The sequence below is a fragment of the Lonchura striata genome, chromosome 1 (genome assembly GCF_046129695.1).
Source record: "Lonchura striata isolate bLonStr1 chromosome 1, bLonStr1.mat, whole genome shotgun sequence".
Taxonomy (NCBI): Eukaryota; Metazoa; Chordata; class Aves; order Passeriformes; family Estrildidae; genus Lonchura; species Lonchura striata.
The window spans coordinates 42,698,936-42,715,059 of record NC_134603.1 but is presented as its reverse complement, the minus strand read 5'-3'; the positions used below and the strand labels follow the sequence as shown (position 1 = coordinate 42,715,059).

General features: G+C 39.8%; 1 protein-coding gene across 3 annotated transcripts in view; it reads left to right on the top strand.

Moving 5' to 3' along the window:
* DTNA (dystrobrevin alpha) overlaps nt 1–16,124 on the top strand; it is a 178,522-nt gene that overhangs the window by 124,329 nt on the left and 38,069 nt on the right. For 2 of the 3 annotated variants that reach the window (XM_077783758.1, XM_031504027.2), the window contains exons 8-11: nt 1,343–1,509; nt 3,966–4,090; nt 8,735–8,815; nt 10,687–10,776. In XM_077783758.1, coding sequence (XP_077639884.1) covers nt 1,343–1,509; nt 3,966–4,090; nt 8,735–8,815; nt 10,687–10,776 — 463 coding nt within the window. The remainder of the gene's footprint in view (nt 1–1,342; nt 1,510–3,965; nt 4,091–8,734; nt 8,816–10,686; nt 10,777–16,124) is intronic. The other variant, XM_021544753.2, reaches the window with a different exon arrangement.

Sequence of the window (16,124 nt, the reverse complement as noted above, 5' to 3'; positions counted from 1 at the left end):
CAACCTATCTATCCCACCTTGCTCAAACTCTTGTCATCCATCCCTGTCCCTCACCAGTTTCACAGTGTTTCCTAGCCTAGAGCAGAAACCCTTCCTGATGCAAAAGTCTGGCAAAGAATTAAACCCCTGACACATTCAGCACTGATCCAAATTTTCCCAGACTGAACCTTATGACAGAAAGGCAGAGGGTGCTTGGGAACAAGGGGATGTTCAGTACCCTGCGGTAAATTGGGTACATGCAGTAGTGAGGAAGGAGGAACAGAAATAGCAGTATTGCCCGTAAGGTGCTTCCAAATATCTCAGTTGTGCTTTAGCATTCTCAGTGACTTGCCTCCTTGTCACTATCTGCTTCTGAACAGAGAACAGGTCCCTCCAAAGGCCAGCTTTACAAATCTGGGCATCCAAAGCTACGTGTTCAACTCCATATATAATGACACCACTTGTACAGATGAGAAAGCAGTAATTAAAAGACAATAACACATCTAAGTACACTTTCATCCTTTCAGTAGTCATGTAGCTAAGTTTGACTTTTCCTCCAAGATGCCTCACTTCAGCTGCTTAAAGCACAACAAAACATTCAGCTTCTCCCAGTGGTTCAGCTGCAGTGGATTTTCCCACATATAAATTTCCTGTCATAGAATAGTTTGGGTTGAAAGGAACCTTAAAGATCATGCAATTCCAACTCCCCAGCAGGGACATCTTCCACTAGACCAGGTTGCTCAGAGCCCCATCCAGCCTGGCCTTGAACACTTCTGGGGCTGGGTCATCCACAACTTCTTCAGACAACTCAATCCACTGACTCATCATCCCCACTGTAGAGATTTTCTTGGTAATAACCTAATCTAAACTTAGCTTCCTTCTGTGAACCCATTTCCCCTTGTCCTGTCCCTACATGCCCTTGACAAAAGCCCCTCTCCAGCTCTCTTGTAGCCCCTTTAGGTACTGGAAGGCTGCTCTAAGGACTCCCTGGAGCTTTCTCTTCTCCAGGCTGAACAACTCTCTCAGCCTGTCTTCATAGAGAACCCTTATCTTCGTGGCCCTCCTCTGTACTCTGCCATGTATTCTGTTAGACACTGAACACTGAACACACACTTTTTTTGCTGCTGTGAGCACGGGGTATGGATACCAGCTCAGAAGTGAAGAAGGGCTTAGTGCCCCATGTTGCCGGTGGCTTAGCACAGGTTGCTGTATTTTCTCAGGTCAGGGCTGTCAGCAGCATCCAACGCTGCAGATTGCTTTAAACAAAGAAGGGAACACCCATCAGTTCGGGGTTTGTCCATAAATTTTTTCTAGGTGTTTCTTTGTTTTGGTTTTTGGCTCACCATTTCTTTCTCCCGCACAGTCTTCCACCCCGTCGAGTGTTCCTACTGCCACAGCGAGAGCATGATGGGGTTTCGCTACCGCTGCCAGCAGTGTCACAATTACCAGCTCTGTCAGGACTGCTTCTGGAGGGGCCATGCCAGCGGTTCCCACAGCAACCAGCACCAAATGAAAGAGTACACGTCATGGGTAAGGAAAGGCTCCTGCCTCGCTGCAGACCGCTTTGCCCTCCAGCCAGCAGAGAAGCCCCCAGCCACAGCTCTGGGCAGCTGTCTGGCTCAGGCGAGCTGGGAGCTGGGCTGGCACTTTGGATTAGTGAGCCTGTCTGGGAGGCTCCAGCCTTGGGAGCCATCGGGAGAGCGTGGAGGTGGGAATGGTCTTTTCTGGGTGAGGATCTGGGGCGCCGGTGACGGTGCGTGCCGCGGTGAGGGCAGCGCAGGAGGGGCTGGCAGCGGGGCAGCAGGCTCATGGCAGCTTCTCCCGTTCCCACAGGACTCACGGTAAAATCCTCATTGGCTTGCTCTGTTTGGCTACGTCTAAATGAAATGATGAATACTTAATGCTCATTCATCAATATTTTCAGTTGAGTGGCTGCAGCATATGCGTAGCATTTGGGATGATCCTGGCACTGTAGATTTGAGTGTGGTCACAAGCTTAGATCCACAGTAGTGTTTACTACAGAGAAAAGCTCACTTCAGTCTTTTTGTTATTAATCAAAATAATGCAGTGTTTTTCCTAAGCTGAAAGGGAGCTATCAACAGCTGCCGGAACCTTAACCTTCCCTGAAGGGCAAGAGACTTGTGGACTCAGCTTTCCATGGACTGGAGCAAAGTCCCAGTTGAACCCCTTGGTTAAAAAATCCTTCAGGATTCAAACACAGACATCAGCAGAAAATACCTAATTAATCTCGAACATTTTGAAAGTATACTGTTAAAAAAAAAAGAGGAAAATTATGTGTACAACAAAAGCTCCCATATTTATGGTGCTTTGAGTTTATTATTTAACAAAGTTCTGAATTTTAATACTTTAAAAATGTCTGCTTTTGTGTTGATGGAGCAGGCAAGGGTTAAATTGGATGTGGTTTGCTCTGTATGCCAGTCATACAGCCCTGCACTGTATCCTAGCAGACCTGCGTCTGTAATTGTTTTTGTGGGTCCTAATTGCTGCTTGTTGCATAGACACAAATGGCTGGAGTTTAGTATCTGAATAGGAAAAGTGCCCACTATGTAGCTCAGACTCCATTCCTAACAGCAATTTGTGCTATAAAATCCATTTTTTGCTGTAGCCAGGGAGCTGTAATTATAGGTAGGAAGTAATTGGAAAACTTAAGATTTCTGCTCAGCGGAAGACAAAAAATGTGACCACATGCCTAGTGCTTTCAAATGTTTCCTTGCCAGAAACAAATGTTTTGCTTCAAGTTTGAAGTTGCCTTTCTGTAGCATTCATTAGCATTTGTTCAAACCTGCTTAGCATTCTCCATAATGCATTGATATTGAGCTCCACATGCAGATTGGAAGTGTTTATGGGTGCAGTGGAAATCAACTGTTCTCAATTCAGAGTGAAATTGCATTTATAATGAAAGAGAAAGAGCTTGAACTTTATGTATTTAGGTTGGATTTCTCTAGTAGAAATATTTCATTATAAACTTGGTGACAGTCAAGTTGATGCAGGATGTATATGCACAAATACAAAACCCTTTCTGTCAAATTCCAGGAAGATTTTTCCATTTCAGCCTCTCAAGCTGTGTTTTGGGAGAGGAGACAGTATAAGGATCACTAACCCTCTTTTACTGGCAGAAAACTGAATCACAGAGAGATGAGTTGAATTCCCTGAGAAACCCTCACACAGCCTAAGAGACATCTTGGATCTCAGAGATTGCTTAGAAGGGAAGCTGAGTTTAGTCCCCAATTGCTTAGTCTCCAAACAAAACAGAAAGCAGAAAATACTGATTTTTTTTTTTTTTTTACACACTGATGAAAATTACACTTCTTACATGGACCGCCCCCCATCTTTTGGGGACAGTGACAGTACATCAGTCTCTTTTGAAGTGCTGTTGCCACAGTGGGGCAATTCCTGGCAAGCCCTTTTCTCAAATTTCTATTCTCCAGTGGTCAGTGGCCACAGGAGGTGGAAGAGAAGCTTTGTAATAGGAGCTAAACAGTACAGGGTACTGGAGGTGAGGAGGGAAATACTAGTGAGGGAGAAGAACAAAGCAGCCTGGTGCCTGGCCCATATCTAGGAGGAAAATGGTGTCCCATACAGTGTATCTATAGGGACAAGCATGCTCAGATCTGTTCTCCTTGCATTCCCAAGCTGGTGAGGTACAAGCCAGCACCAGTCCAGGTGACACAAACTATGCTGTTCTTTGTTCAACAATGCTTGAGTGCAGCATTACAAAAGTGTGGTCACTTTCCCTATAGATACACCCCCAGCCTGCTCTAAAGGCTGCTGAAGGTGACAGTAATTCTTTCCCAAATGCACCACTCTTTGCCTTACCAGACTCTCAGCGTGGGAGGGGGGCAAGGGGGATGTCAGTCCATAGGTCTGTGAACTGTTAGAGCTTCCTGTAGTTTTGTGCTTCCTGTAGCAGAAACAGTATGCACCTTACTTGTCCAGATTACCTCTACCTTCCTTGTTCCTCCCAGAAATCACCTGCTAAGAAGCTAACTAATGCACTTAGCAAGTCTTTAAGCTGTGCTTCCAGCCGTGAACCTTTGCACCCAATGTTCCCTGACCAGCCTGAAAAACCTCTAAACCTGGCTCATATTGTGTAAGTATCTGTGTGCTGTAGACAAAGTAAGCTTTGTTGTAGGAATTGCTTGCACCGAGTGTAGATACTACAGCTCTGAACAAAGCAGGAGGCAGATGTGGTTTGTCCAGCTCAATGCATCACAAGTGCAAATTTGCTGGTATTTAGTGTAAAAGTGTTCTTCTGGTGTGACTTCACCTGTAAAAACCAATGGGATATGTATGTACAATCAACTACTGAGACACAACATTGGAATGTCCTCATTCTCCTCAAGAGATGTCCATGCAATTTCATGAAGTTTCAGCACTTTGGGATGTATTGATGCTGAGAACATCAGTTCTGTCATCTAGAGACTCTTAACTTCAGTGTATCACAAGTATGTCTTGAACAAGGCACCAGAGAAAAGTGAAATCAGACTAATTTTGTAAAAAAAGGTGTCAGAGTTCTCACTGACTTGAGTGAAGCTGTGGCTTCACCCAGCCTTGAAGAACTGAGTTAGTCTGCCCAAAAAGTGGGTCTTCAACTGCCAAGTCACTTGATAAGAGTCTATTATCCTCATGTTTTGATATGTTCAGAAAGCAAGATTATTTTTTGGTGTAGTAGCATGTCACTACTCTTTTTCTGCAGGAGTCAAGAAACCCAAAGCAGAAAGAAAATATATTTGTGTAGGGTGAGGAAAGTACCACTTTGGATGGGCTTTTTTCTGAAGCATGTCCACTACCCATAGTGGCAGACACTCTGATTTTCTCGTTTATCAACTTGACTTAACCTTTGCTTCTTGGATCCTTTATAAAAAAAAAAAAAAAAAAAAAAAAAAAAAAAAAAAAAAAAAAGGAGCAGGGAAAATAGAGAAAAAAAAACCCATTAAATTTCCCATAAAATTAAGAAAAAATTTAGACACTGGTTGGAAGAAAGGAACAAAGAAATTAAGTTGGAAAAAATATTCCAAAAATACTGCCTTTAAATTATTTGTCTTATTCTGGTATACTTCTTAAGAAAGTATCTTTCTTAACCATGTTCCCAGGGCTCCTGATGGAAGCATTTTGGGCAGCAGCTATTAGAATTGTATTTCCATGCTGCATACCTATGTTACTGGCTGCTGGAACTGCTCTAGTCTGTAATAATTATACATATTTACCTTTGCCATCCTGAATATTTGTATGTGGCATCTCTAAGGGCAAGTGCACACCAGCCATTGTGGGCTGTGCAACACCTGGAAAGTTCACCCAACCTGCCTGGCATTTTAAGGATGAATTATACTGATGGTCTTCCTTATGTGGTAATAGCACAACTTCTTTAAGGTGTAAAAGAGTGCTCTGGTATTCAGAGACAAGGTACCTCTGACAGATATATAGTGCCAAACCCTTGTTGCACTTAATTGTCAGCTAAAACCCCTGCACCTCTCTATGGAAGAGTTGTGGGAGGATGTTGTTCTTTGGCAGAAATGATCTGGAGTTGGATCTGCTGAGCTCTCTCACTGCTGTGCCTGGCCTAGCTGGCAAATCAGTGATAATTTCACAGGGCAGATTTTGGGCATCCTTAAGGGAAATGAAGAGAGACAGAGAGCTTGAAACTGAAAGAGAAGCCTCTGTTCCCTGTTGGCAGAGGGATCATGAAGGCCTGGGGATGTGTCAGAATATAAAAGGTAGTGAAAACTGGGCTACTGTGAATGGATTAAATGCATTTAGGCAAGGCAAGGGGAAGGTACCATAATTAAATAGGAACTGATCCAAAATTTTGCTGTGAAATTAACACCTTCCCTTATTCCTAAATATACAGACAATTTAGAGTGATGGGATGTGAGAACAAACCACCATCTATTCTGGTTTATGACAGTTTCTCTTTATTCATAGATTGATGGTAATATAACTTGGCAATATATATTGGCTACAATGATGCATGAGTGAGAAACCTTTAAATTGTGGAAGTATCAGGATCTACAGCATAATTGACACAAATTAACTGAGGGGAGAGCTATGCTACAGAACCTTGTCGAAAATATCTTCTCTCCAATGCAATTTTTATTTTTAAACATAATGAAAGTTGAAAGAAACAGCTCTGGGCAGGAATCCAGACAAAAAAGGGAGTTTATATTTGCATTAGATGGAAGAATTTTGGCAACAAAACAGTATCCTTTTCTTAGCTTCTAGCTTAAATGGGGACAAGTGCTCCCTGCATTACTACAGAGACTTTCCTTTTGTTTGTTCTTCCACCTTTGCCTGGCACCAGACAAAAAGACTGCATGGCTTTTTTGTTTTACGGGTGCCACATAAAATTTTGAATTAAGCAAGAAATATATCTAAAGCCTCATCTAGAGAAGTAGTTATCAACGTGTCATAAACCTGATGGTAGAACTCCTCCCACTGACAAAAGGGTCATTTTTCCTCTCTGTACATAAGAATAGCAACATGAAAGAAAGTCCAGACAGCAGAGATGACAAATGGCATGGCTATGGAGGTATTTTTTAAATCAATTCTGCACTGGTCTGACTTCATTTCCATCTTGAGCCTGTGGGAGCATTATTTTTGACATCAGTGTAAACAGGTTAGAACAACCTGAAGCACTTTGGAAAATTCCTCCTATTTAATTTGGTTTATTACTGTGGATATATGTTGTGCTGTAGCATACTTCTATTACATAGCATATTTCAATAGCATCAAATGTTTTCTGTCTCCTTGAGGACAGTTAATTCATTATCACTTTTATCAGAAAGCTTAATCACTCGCTTTCAGGAGCTTAAAAATAACCTCAAAAAGGTGTAATTTATAGTCAGTAGCTGAGTTTTGCTTTGCTTTGCAGTAAAGTCTGTTGTTCTGTCTTAGCACATCACACAACTCTATGTGTTTGAACATCCATTTGATAGTCAAGTGGAATGTCAGGACTGTGACAGTGGGCATCAGCCTTTAAGAAACTTGCATTGGGAAAGCTCCAGATTAGTTTAGTATATTTTTTTTCATTGTGAGAATTGACAAAGTTATGCTAATCAGGAAATCTTAGCATGGTCTTGGAGTTTAAAGGCATTTGTACACAGGAGTAACTTTGCTTTTGTAAACAGATTAATGACCTTTTATGCAGAGGTTCTCATGCTTTTTGCAGAATGAGGGTAATAAGAATGGAGTATGTCCAATGTATTACTTAGACCATGTACATATTAAACTGACAATTTAATTAATGATCTATTTTCCATTTTATTCTGCTGCAAAAGAGATACTTGGTGAGTATTTTTCTTCTTTAGTAAATATGTTGAAGGAAAAAACTTTAAAAATTGTGATAATCTCAGTACTACCAAAAAAAAAATTAAATTAAACACTTCTCTATGAGTATGGAAGACAAAGGACTGCCTTTCAAATTCATGACTGATCAGAACTGAAGTTTTTAATGTGGTTCTGCAGACACAGCAGGGTTAGGTTAAAACTGTATTTTCATATAAATAAACAAATAAATAAATAACGCTCCACATCCTACATCTTTCTCTTCACAGTTTTAAACTTCTTAAGATCAGCGTAGCATTATCATGCTGAGAAATTCATTTACATGTTTCAAATACCATATTTTTGCCTGTTGTATAAGAAGTTACAGAACAAAATATATAGTAATAGTTCAGTTCCATGCAGAACTGGGTTTCTTGGAAATGGTTGACCAGTTGTCTTGCACAATTGGAGCCCAGTGAATATTTTGCAGATGGCTACCATATTTCAATTTGTGCATCTGCAGAATTCAAAAAGCTAGATAGGTCTTCTACAGAGCCTAAAGGGAATATTAACCAAATTGAGGTCTGAATTACATGTGGCTTCAGATTCTGCTCGTAGCTGATTGAAAGCCCTGTGATTTTAATAGCATACCTTTTAGTTGTTCCTGTGTGGATGGATCTTTTGCCCAATGTTCCATAAGCATCTGCTAAGAAGGGGAAATTTCTCCTTAATGGATACAGAAGGAGAAAATTACACAGGTTATTTTTAAGAGTTGGCAGTAAAAGAAAGCAGAGGAAAATTCCTTCTTGTTTTATTTTTTTGTAAAAGCAGGAAATAAAGAATATAATAATAAGATCATCATTACTAAAGGGTCCTCTTGAACTAAATACTTACTCTAAATTTTGACTTGAGGTTTGATGTACTGGTTAAAAAGCTTTGCCATCAAACCAGTTTAAAACTCCATGTGTATTTTATGAGATGCTGAGGGCTTGGGATCAGTTTGGTCACTCCATGTGGCAGCATGGAGCTTAGCACCAGGAATAACTTCATGAAAAGATGTGTAATTTCTTGGCAGTTCCATGCTGCAGACCTCCATGCTGTCACAGAAAACTGACTGCCAGTGCTCATCCTGGCTGGTTGAAAGCAGTGACTGCACCCTGGACTGTTGCCTCTGGAAAGGAATAATGACATCATGGCTGTTCTACCAAAGCAGGGGAATAAAAGTCGAGCAGGTGGCTTGAAACTCACCTCAGAACACACAAAGGCATTATTTCCCTCCAGGCCTAAGTACCAGTGTATTTTTATCAACTTCTTAAAACCACAGCAACTATAATTGGAAACTATTACAGTGTAAAGCAGAAGATGCCAGTTGCAATGTTACTTTAAACAAGCTCATTCTGTTCTACATAAATACTGTTGCTGATAGAGGGGGTTTTGATGCAAAATTAATGCAGCTGGGTATTTTGCCTTTCAGGCCCCCCCGACCTGTAACCAGCATGAACGACACACTCTTCTCCCATTCTGTTCCCTCAGGAAGTCCCTTTGCAAACAGAAGGTGAGTTCTTGTCCTTATTTATATCGAACCATTTATGATAGTGGTGGAAGTTTCAATCTTCAGTTCCCTCACAGGGGTAAAAATAACCCAAATGCTCTCACACGGTAAAATCAAGAGATATGAGCAGGGAAATGTCTTGGTTAATTTGGACTGATACCCAGACATCTGAACAGAGGCCTGGAGTTAAGGCATCCCAAGCTTCCCACAGCAGAGCACTGAATTTCAGCTTTCATTTGAACCATTCTGACCCACTAAAATGTGTTCACATGCAACCCCAGGCACCCTCCCATAGGGACAGAAAATGGGCTATTGGTGTGAAGACGTTTTGTAACAGCATTATGGGAATAGGAACTGGGATGTGCCGTTGCTATTGGGAATGCCTGCATCATACCACAAGATAAGGATGAACAAAGAGAAGATGTCTTCATACTTCCAAGATATAGAAAGACATCCTTTCTCCTGTTAAACCATTCTGATTTGCATTAAAATCAACATGGAAGAAGGAGTAGTCTTGGAATATGGTGACTGACCCTTCAGTAAACAAGCCAGGGAAGTCTCATCAGAAACATAAATCCCAAAGAGTAGGTGCTTGCAGCTGACTGTACATTTTGACTCAATATTTTGGCTCATGCAGCCAAAATATGTGTGTAGCATTTGCTAGCTGTCTGACCCCATCTATGTAAGCCTACAAATGCACATAAGTAAGAAGGTGGCAGGAAAATAACTTCCTGCTGTCTTAGGGAAGATGAGCAATGTGTCTTCCTTGGGTACATTTTATTGTTTGATTCCTGCTGTGTGTGTCAGTGCTTCAGCATTCCCAAGTGACTAAACACAATCTCTGGATATGCACAGCTACATATTTTAACACCAAAACTGAAACCAAACCTGCAGTGTACACTGCAGAGTCAGAGTAAAGATGGTTTACTTTTTCTTTGATTTATGAATTTTGTTACCATAAGCTGTAAACTGTAAATTCTGTGTTATCTCAATGAGAATGGGTGGGACTGAGATGCTTTTTGAAAGTCAGTCCCAAAGCAGCTCTCAAGGCCAGATGTGCTGCCTATACAGAGAGACTGCAAATGCAGATTCATTTCTGTTGGAATATATGGGGGCCTATGAGCAAGGCAGGGTAATGTATTTGTAGCATCTCCAGGGGAGGTCGCTAAGAGCAGCACTCTTTAGGAGTGTTGCTGATGCTTCTGTTTATTCCCAAGAGGTCCCTGTGCTGGATCAACAAAAGTACACTGCTCCTTAGGCCAGGGACCTGCAGTAATGCTCACAGCACTGTCTGCTGTGCTGCTTGTCTCTCTTTACCTGTAAAATACACTTGATTATTTTACTCTTGTCTTCTTTAATAACTGACTGCCCTTAACTATCAGGTTTAAATGTACATGCTTCCTGAGCTGTTAGTATTCCTTTTTTTCCTAGGAAGCACTCCTTGATGAGAATTCCCTGAAGGCAGATGATAGTACCATCCCCCTCAAGCATAGGTACTCAGACTTCCTTATAAGTGGATAGTGTGACATCCCTGTATAGTTAAAAGTTTCCATGATGCAGCAGTCATTCTGGTTCTTTCAGAGTTAACTGCATATAATAATACATTGATTGTATATTAGAAGTTTTGTTACTTTTGTTTCATTGACATAGCAGGATTTTAGGAGTTTGACAGGTTATTCTCAGTATTTTTATTTTCACCTTTTACAAATTTAATTTTCATCTTTTTATTGGAAAGAAAAAACACCCTACAAACAGCCATGTCAGTGCTCTTTCTAAATAAATCAGATTTATTGTTATGAACCCTCTCTGAACACTCTGTTCTCTGTGTATTCTTTTTGAAGTATTAACAAGGTTTCATTGTTTGAATCATTCAGGTTACTTGGGGGTATAAATGCAGCCAGTCCTGTGGCTGATGAGCATTCTCTTATAAAGCTGTATGTAAATCAGCTTCACAACAATTCACGGTCAGTATGAGAGCACTAACCTACTAATCGCAGTAGTTCTGTAGCTCATGCACTAAATCATTAGCAATTCTGCTAAACTACTCAAAATATTCTTTAAGGAAGGCTCTGATGGACTAGAGGGTTTCTGTGGCTCTAATTAGTCTTTTGAATAGACTTCCTGCTGGCTGTGGGCTTTGCCAACTTCTCTTGCTTCTGCGCAGCACAACTCTTTCCTTTTACCCTTTCATGTAGGATTAATATTAATGTGTTCAGTGGAAGTTGGAAACATTGCCTTTGAAAACTACACCTTTATGGTTCCATCATCAGTGTATGACTTGCCTGTTGTGTTCTTGACCAAGGAATGAAAGAGGCTCTCACAAAAGCCTGGAAATGACTCTGGGTCTCACAGCTAGCCTCCTCTGCCTCAGCTCTTGCTGTGGGTGGCTGCTGTTCTGCCCTAAGCGCTGCTTGCCAATAACCCTCCCCAGACCCCTCAGCTTTGCTTTTCAAAATGACCACAGGAAAAGCAGATCTAAGTCCTACTGAAGCTAATGAAAACTTCCCATTTACATAGTGAGCACTGGATTTGGACCCATGCCTGTCGTTGCTGAGCCCTTTTTCCAGCATTCCCTCACATCTCAGTGACCTAAAGGAAGATCACATTTCATTCTGCATAAAAGAAATACACTATTGCATAAGAACAGTTTCCCCATTTTTTTGATGCAATATCCTTTTCTTTTTTTTTTTTTTCTTATTAATCCCTGAGCATGAACTATAATTCAGTAAGAATTACCGATATAAAGGTACTTTTCTGCTAAATGCCAAGATCTTCAATCTGGGTTAGACTGATAACTGTATCCTCATTCATTCTTTTAAGTTTTACTTTTACTATTGCCCTGGGAAAATCAGGCTCCATTAGTGGAAGCTCACCCTCTTGAACATCAAAGAAACAGACTTTGATGGTTCTGTTTGCAATTGTGCTGATTTTATATTAAATACTCCATGATTCATATTATAATACGAAGAGTACAAACTCAGAGTAAAATTTTGAGCTGGATGTAATCAACACTAAAAGCTCTGCTGGCTGTGTTTTCACTGCAGATAACTTATGGTTACTTTCATTTCTGTTGCAGTCTAGTCCAGAGGCTTCTGATAGCTTTAAGTGATGGTTTTATGTAATTTTAATGTTTATTCAAAGGAGAATTGGCAGAGAACGTCATTCATAGCATTCCCATTATATTTATTTAAGATACTTGTGTTCATGTAAGAGCATAGCCATTCTAACCAGTTCCTCCCCATAGCAGCAAATGCTAAGTTCAGCAAGCCAGCTCATTCTGCTACTGAAAATGGATAGCATCTCCCAAGTTCAGCACACTACTATATTTCTGGATACATGGGTGAAAATTGGAAATTAACTGGGAAGGTGGAGAATCTTGTTAGAGGAAAGATCTTTGATAATTGTTAAATGCAGTGACAAATTGTGGGTAACAGGTGAAAGGAGATGGAACATTATATACTATTTACTCTTTAATTTCATCTGAAGCACAGATTTCAAGTGCGTACACAATTACTCCAAACCTCAAAGGAAGCTGGGTTCAGGCTTATCCAGAGATGATTTTTAATTTCTTCAAACTGCTTTACAGTTAAAGTCCACTTAAAATTTCTGTGCTTGTTTGCTTAGTTTGAGTTGGCAAGTCCATAAGAGAGCTTTAATGAGGAGGTTGGCTTAGCAATTACAAGTACCTTTCTTCTTTATGTATACAGTGTGGAAATTGGTATAAACAATATGCTCTGTACAGCTGAAGAACAGCTTTAAAGCAATTGTGTTAGAAAAGAAGGAACAAAAAAGTCTGTGATCTTCTCCCAAATACCAAATCATGGTCATTTGCTGTGTTGACAACTAGCATGATTAAAATCACAAGGCCTGTAATTCTTTTGCTGTAGCTAATATTCAGGGGTTTTCTCTCTGTTTTTGCAATTTCTGATGCCCTAGAGGGCAGCAGAACAAGGGAAGATTACTGCAGAATAGGTAATGCCCTTGCAAACCCAATGATTTGGATATGTTACATCAAAACAAGCGAACTTAGCATTATAGAAACTTTTGTCCGGTCAAGAGAAGTAACTCTATTCACTGAATTAAAGTTTTTTTTTTCCTTATTTGAGTAATTTTTTTCCCCTGCTGCAGTCTGTCACACTGACTTAAAGTATATAGCTGCCATAGTAATGGGTACAATGTCCTGCTCTTTCTTTATAAATGTTTTCTTTAAGCTATTGAAATATTGTATTCAGGTAGGATAAGATGAAACAGAATGTTTTTTCTTGCATTTTTCTCAGCCCCTCTTTCACACATAATGCATTTAGTTCTTCTAAATGAGTAATAAGATGGAATAAATGGTGTGATGCAATACATTCTGGTGAACTTGAAATGACTTGGCAATTGTGTGATAGATAAAAAGAATCTGCTGTGATATCAGATAACTATAGCCAAGGAGAAATTGAATCTTATTTAATGCTGAGTCAGAATGGCTGGTGCCTTTTTTGAACTCCAGATAAAAGTTAAAGGAATTGGATATTCTACCTGGGCATAACAAGAGATTAGGCCGGATTTCTAGTCATCAACTAACTTGGAGCAAAACATACTTGGTTGCTGCTGTTCTCCATGTTCCTATCTCTGAGGCATGTGGTAGACTTCAACTGCATGCTGTCTTTGTGTGGTTTTTATTCAGAACAAGATGAGAAGCCTTATTTCAGCAGAATATCAGCAATATTCTGCCTGGCTAAAGGAAGGCTTATATGTTTGATTGTTCAGTAGCCAGGTAGACACTAATGAGGGCATAATATTTACACCAATATTATTAGGTCTGTATCTTTGTAGACCTCTGCTCACAGCTGGAAGGTTTGTCTCTAAATTTGGATGGAGAAGCACTATTTGGCATATTAAATTATGTTCCATTTTAGCAGGAATATATCTTTAAAATATTTGTTCCAGTTGGAAATTCATTGTGGCCAGAATGATCTCTGATATATTAGTTGTATTTTGGGGAATATGTGGAGGATGTAGGAAGATGTGGAAGAAAAATAAGAACAAATGTCAGCTCCTCAAATGAAGGAGGGTTGAAGGTGGAAGCAGGGACAAAGGTGAAAGGGATTATAAAGGAGGCAGCCTAACCTTTGTATCCAAAGATACTGAAATTATAAAAGAGTAAGCATCTGGAGGATAATAAACAAAAAATAACCACTATAGATTTGTCAAGAAAAATTATATCAACCAAACAAATTTATTTCATTGACAGGATGACTGATCCAGTGGGTAAAAAGAGAAGCAGGAGATACAATACAGGTTGACCTTAAAAGGACTTTAGACATAGTCCCAGATGACACAGAAGTACCCAAAGGAAATACAGACATAGGGAAATTAGTAAAAGAGTAACATTCAAAATTAATAATGACATTTTCAGAAGTTTACCACTGCTTTAGGAGAAGGACATCTGCTGGGAATCTAGAAAGCTGTCCTAAATTAGACAACTATGCACTATTTCTCATAGTGACTTAATGGAAGCAATAGAGTGAATATATCCAATTTGTAGGTGGTGCAAAGGTTGAAATAGTTGTGGAAAGGAGTGCTTGGAGAGCAGTTTCTAAATAAAAGAAAAGTAGATCAGTAGCAATGGTAGTAATTGATGTCCAAATGATCTGAAATCAATTACAGGAAATTCAGTAATTATAAGTGAAAAGTGCTGTAGCAAGGAAGAAAATAGTCAAATAAAAGATTGGAGGATAATTGGGTGGATAGAAATATTTTAACAGAGGACCAAGCAGTTGCAGTGAACCACAAACTAATTGAAGTCAGCAATACAGTAGTTAGATTGCATTTAACCCTGGAACATCATCTGGAAAGCCATTAAAACTCATTCCCCAGAGGAGGAGACATCTGCCTGGGGGTTTGCTGGCAGTTTAGGGCAGCAGCATGGGGGTAGATATGCTAACCAGCATGTCTGGAGTCCAGAGGAGACACCCAAACAGCAGAAAAAGAGAAAAAATGTCACTCATGAGAAAAGGTTGGAAGATTAAAGTTTGCTTAATCAGCTAAAAAGGAAAGGGGCATGGACAGACATGGTATCAGTTGTTCAGTGAATAATCCTTGCTTGCCTGTCTATCCACACTAACTGTGTGGCCTCTGGAGCATAGGACAGGGGAACTTGTCATTGGTGGAGGGCTCACTGTTAGAAAGCAAGGCTCAAAATGTGCCCTGGGGCCTTTGGTCTCCCACTGTGGCAACATATTTATCTGTTCTGGCAGATAAATAAATATAAATTTATTTATATTTTATTTATTTATATAAACAATATAAATTTATTGTTTATACCAATAAATACTGTATTTATCTGCATTTTTGGCTGAAATGGCTAAGCCTATACCCTGTGAATGCATTTTCCTTCTGTAACTGGGAAGAAAACATGTGGAAAATGCATCTTTCTAGATAGCATGGCACATGTTTATCTGCATGGATTTTGCCTCAGTGGAAGTGCAATACACATAAGTAGCCTGCTGATGGGCAGAGAAATGTGAAACAAGCATTTTTTCTTGCTGTGCAGTACAGCATTTCATTCAGCTATCTTACAAATTTATTATAAATCAATAGGCTTGAGTTCTTAGGACAACCTTTGGTTCCATCCTCTTCTGAACTCTACTGCCAACCTTGCTCTCCCAAAAGGAGGGGAATTACACAAACCTCACTGAATTCCTTCTTTGTCCCAATATTGAAGGTTTTGAAGATTACCAGGCACCACTTTGTGCAACATTACCTCCCTACATACACACCCAGACCCATATAGCCCTGGATGCACAGGTGCATCCATGCTCTCGCACCCATGAGGTGCCAACTAAAAAAAATGTGAATAATTTTTAAAAATAAGAAAGTAAGATATAATTTTGTTTTGCTTTGTTGTTTCTTAAACAAACAAAAAAAAAAGCTGCAGCATGAAAAGAAAAATAACATTTTCAATATTTCTCATTTTCAGCCAGTGGTAGCTTGTTCACTTGGATATTTAAGTGCTGGGAAACAGGCAGTTACTGCAATCCATTAAATACTGTAATTAGGAAAAAAGTGTGTTTGATGAACTATATATTACTTTAAATCAACAGAAGAACAGTACTTCTGAAAATTAAACTGTTGTATCCTATCACTGCATCCAAATAAATGTCTTTCCACAGATTATTGAAACCATCTTACAGTTAATGTGGAGAAAAGCAATTTAGCTGTTATGGTGAAGCTTTCCCAGCTCGAAAGCAGCATTTGAGACCGTGTTTATCTCGGACTCCATCTGGAAAATACACAAGCCTTCATCTCTCCATTTGTGAGAGAAGCA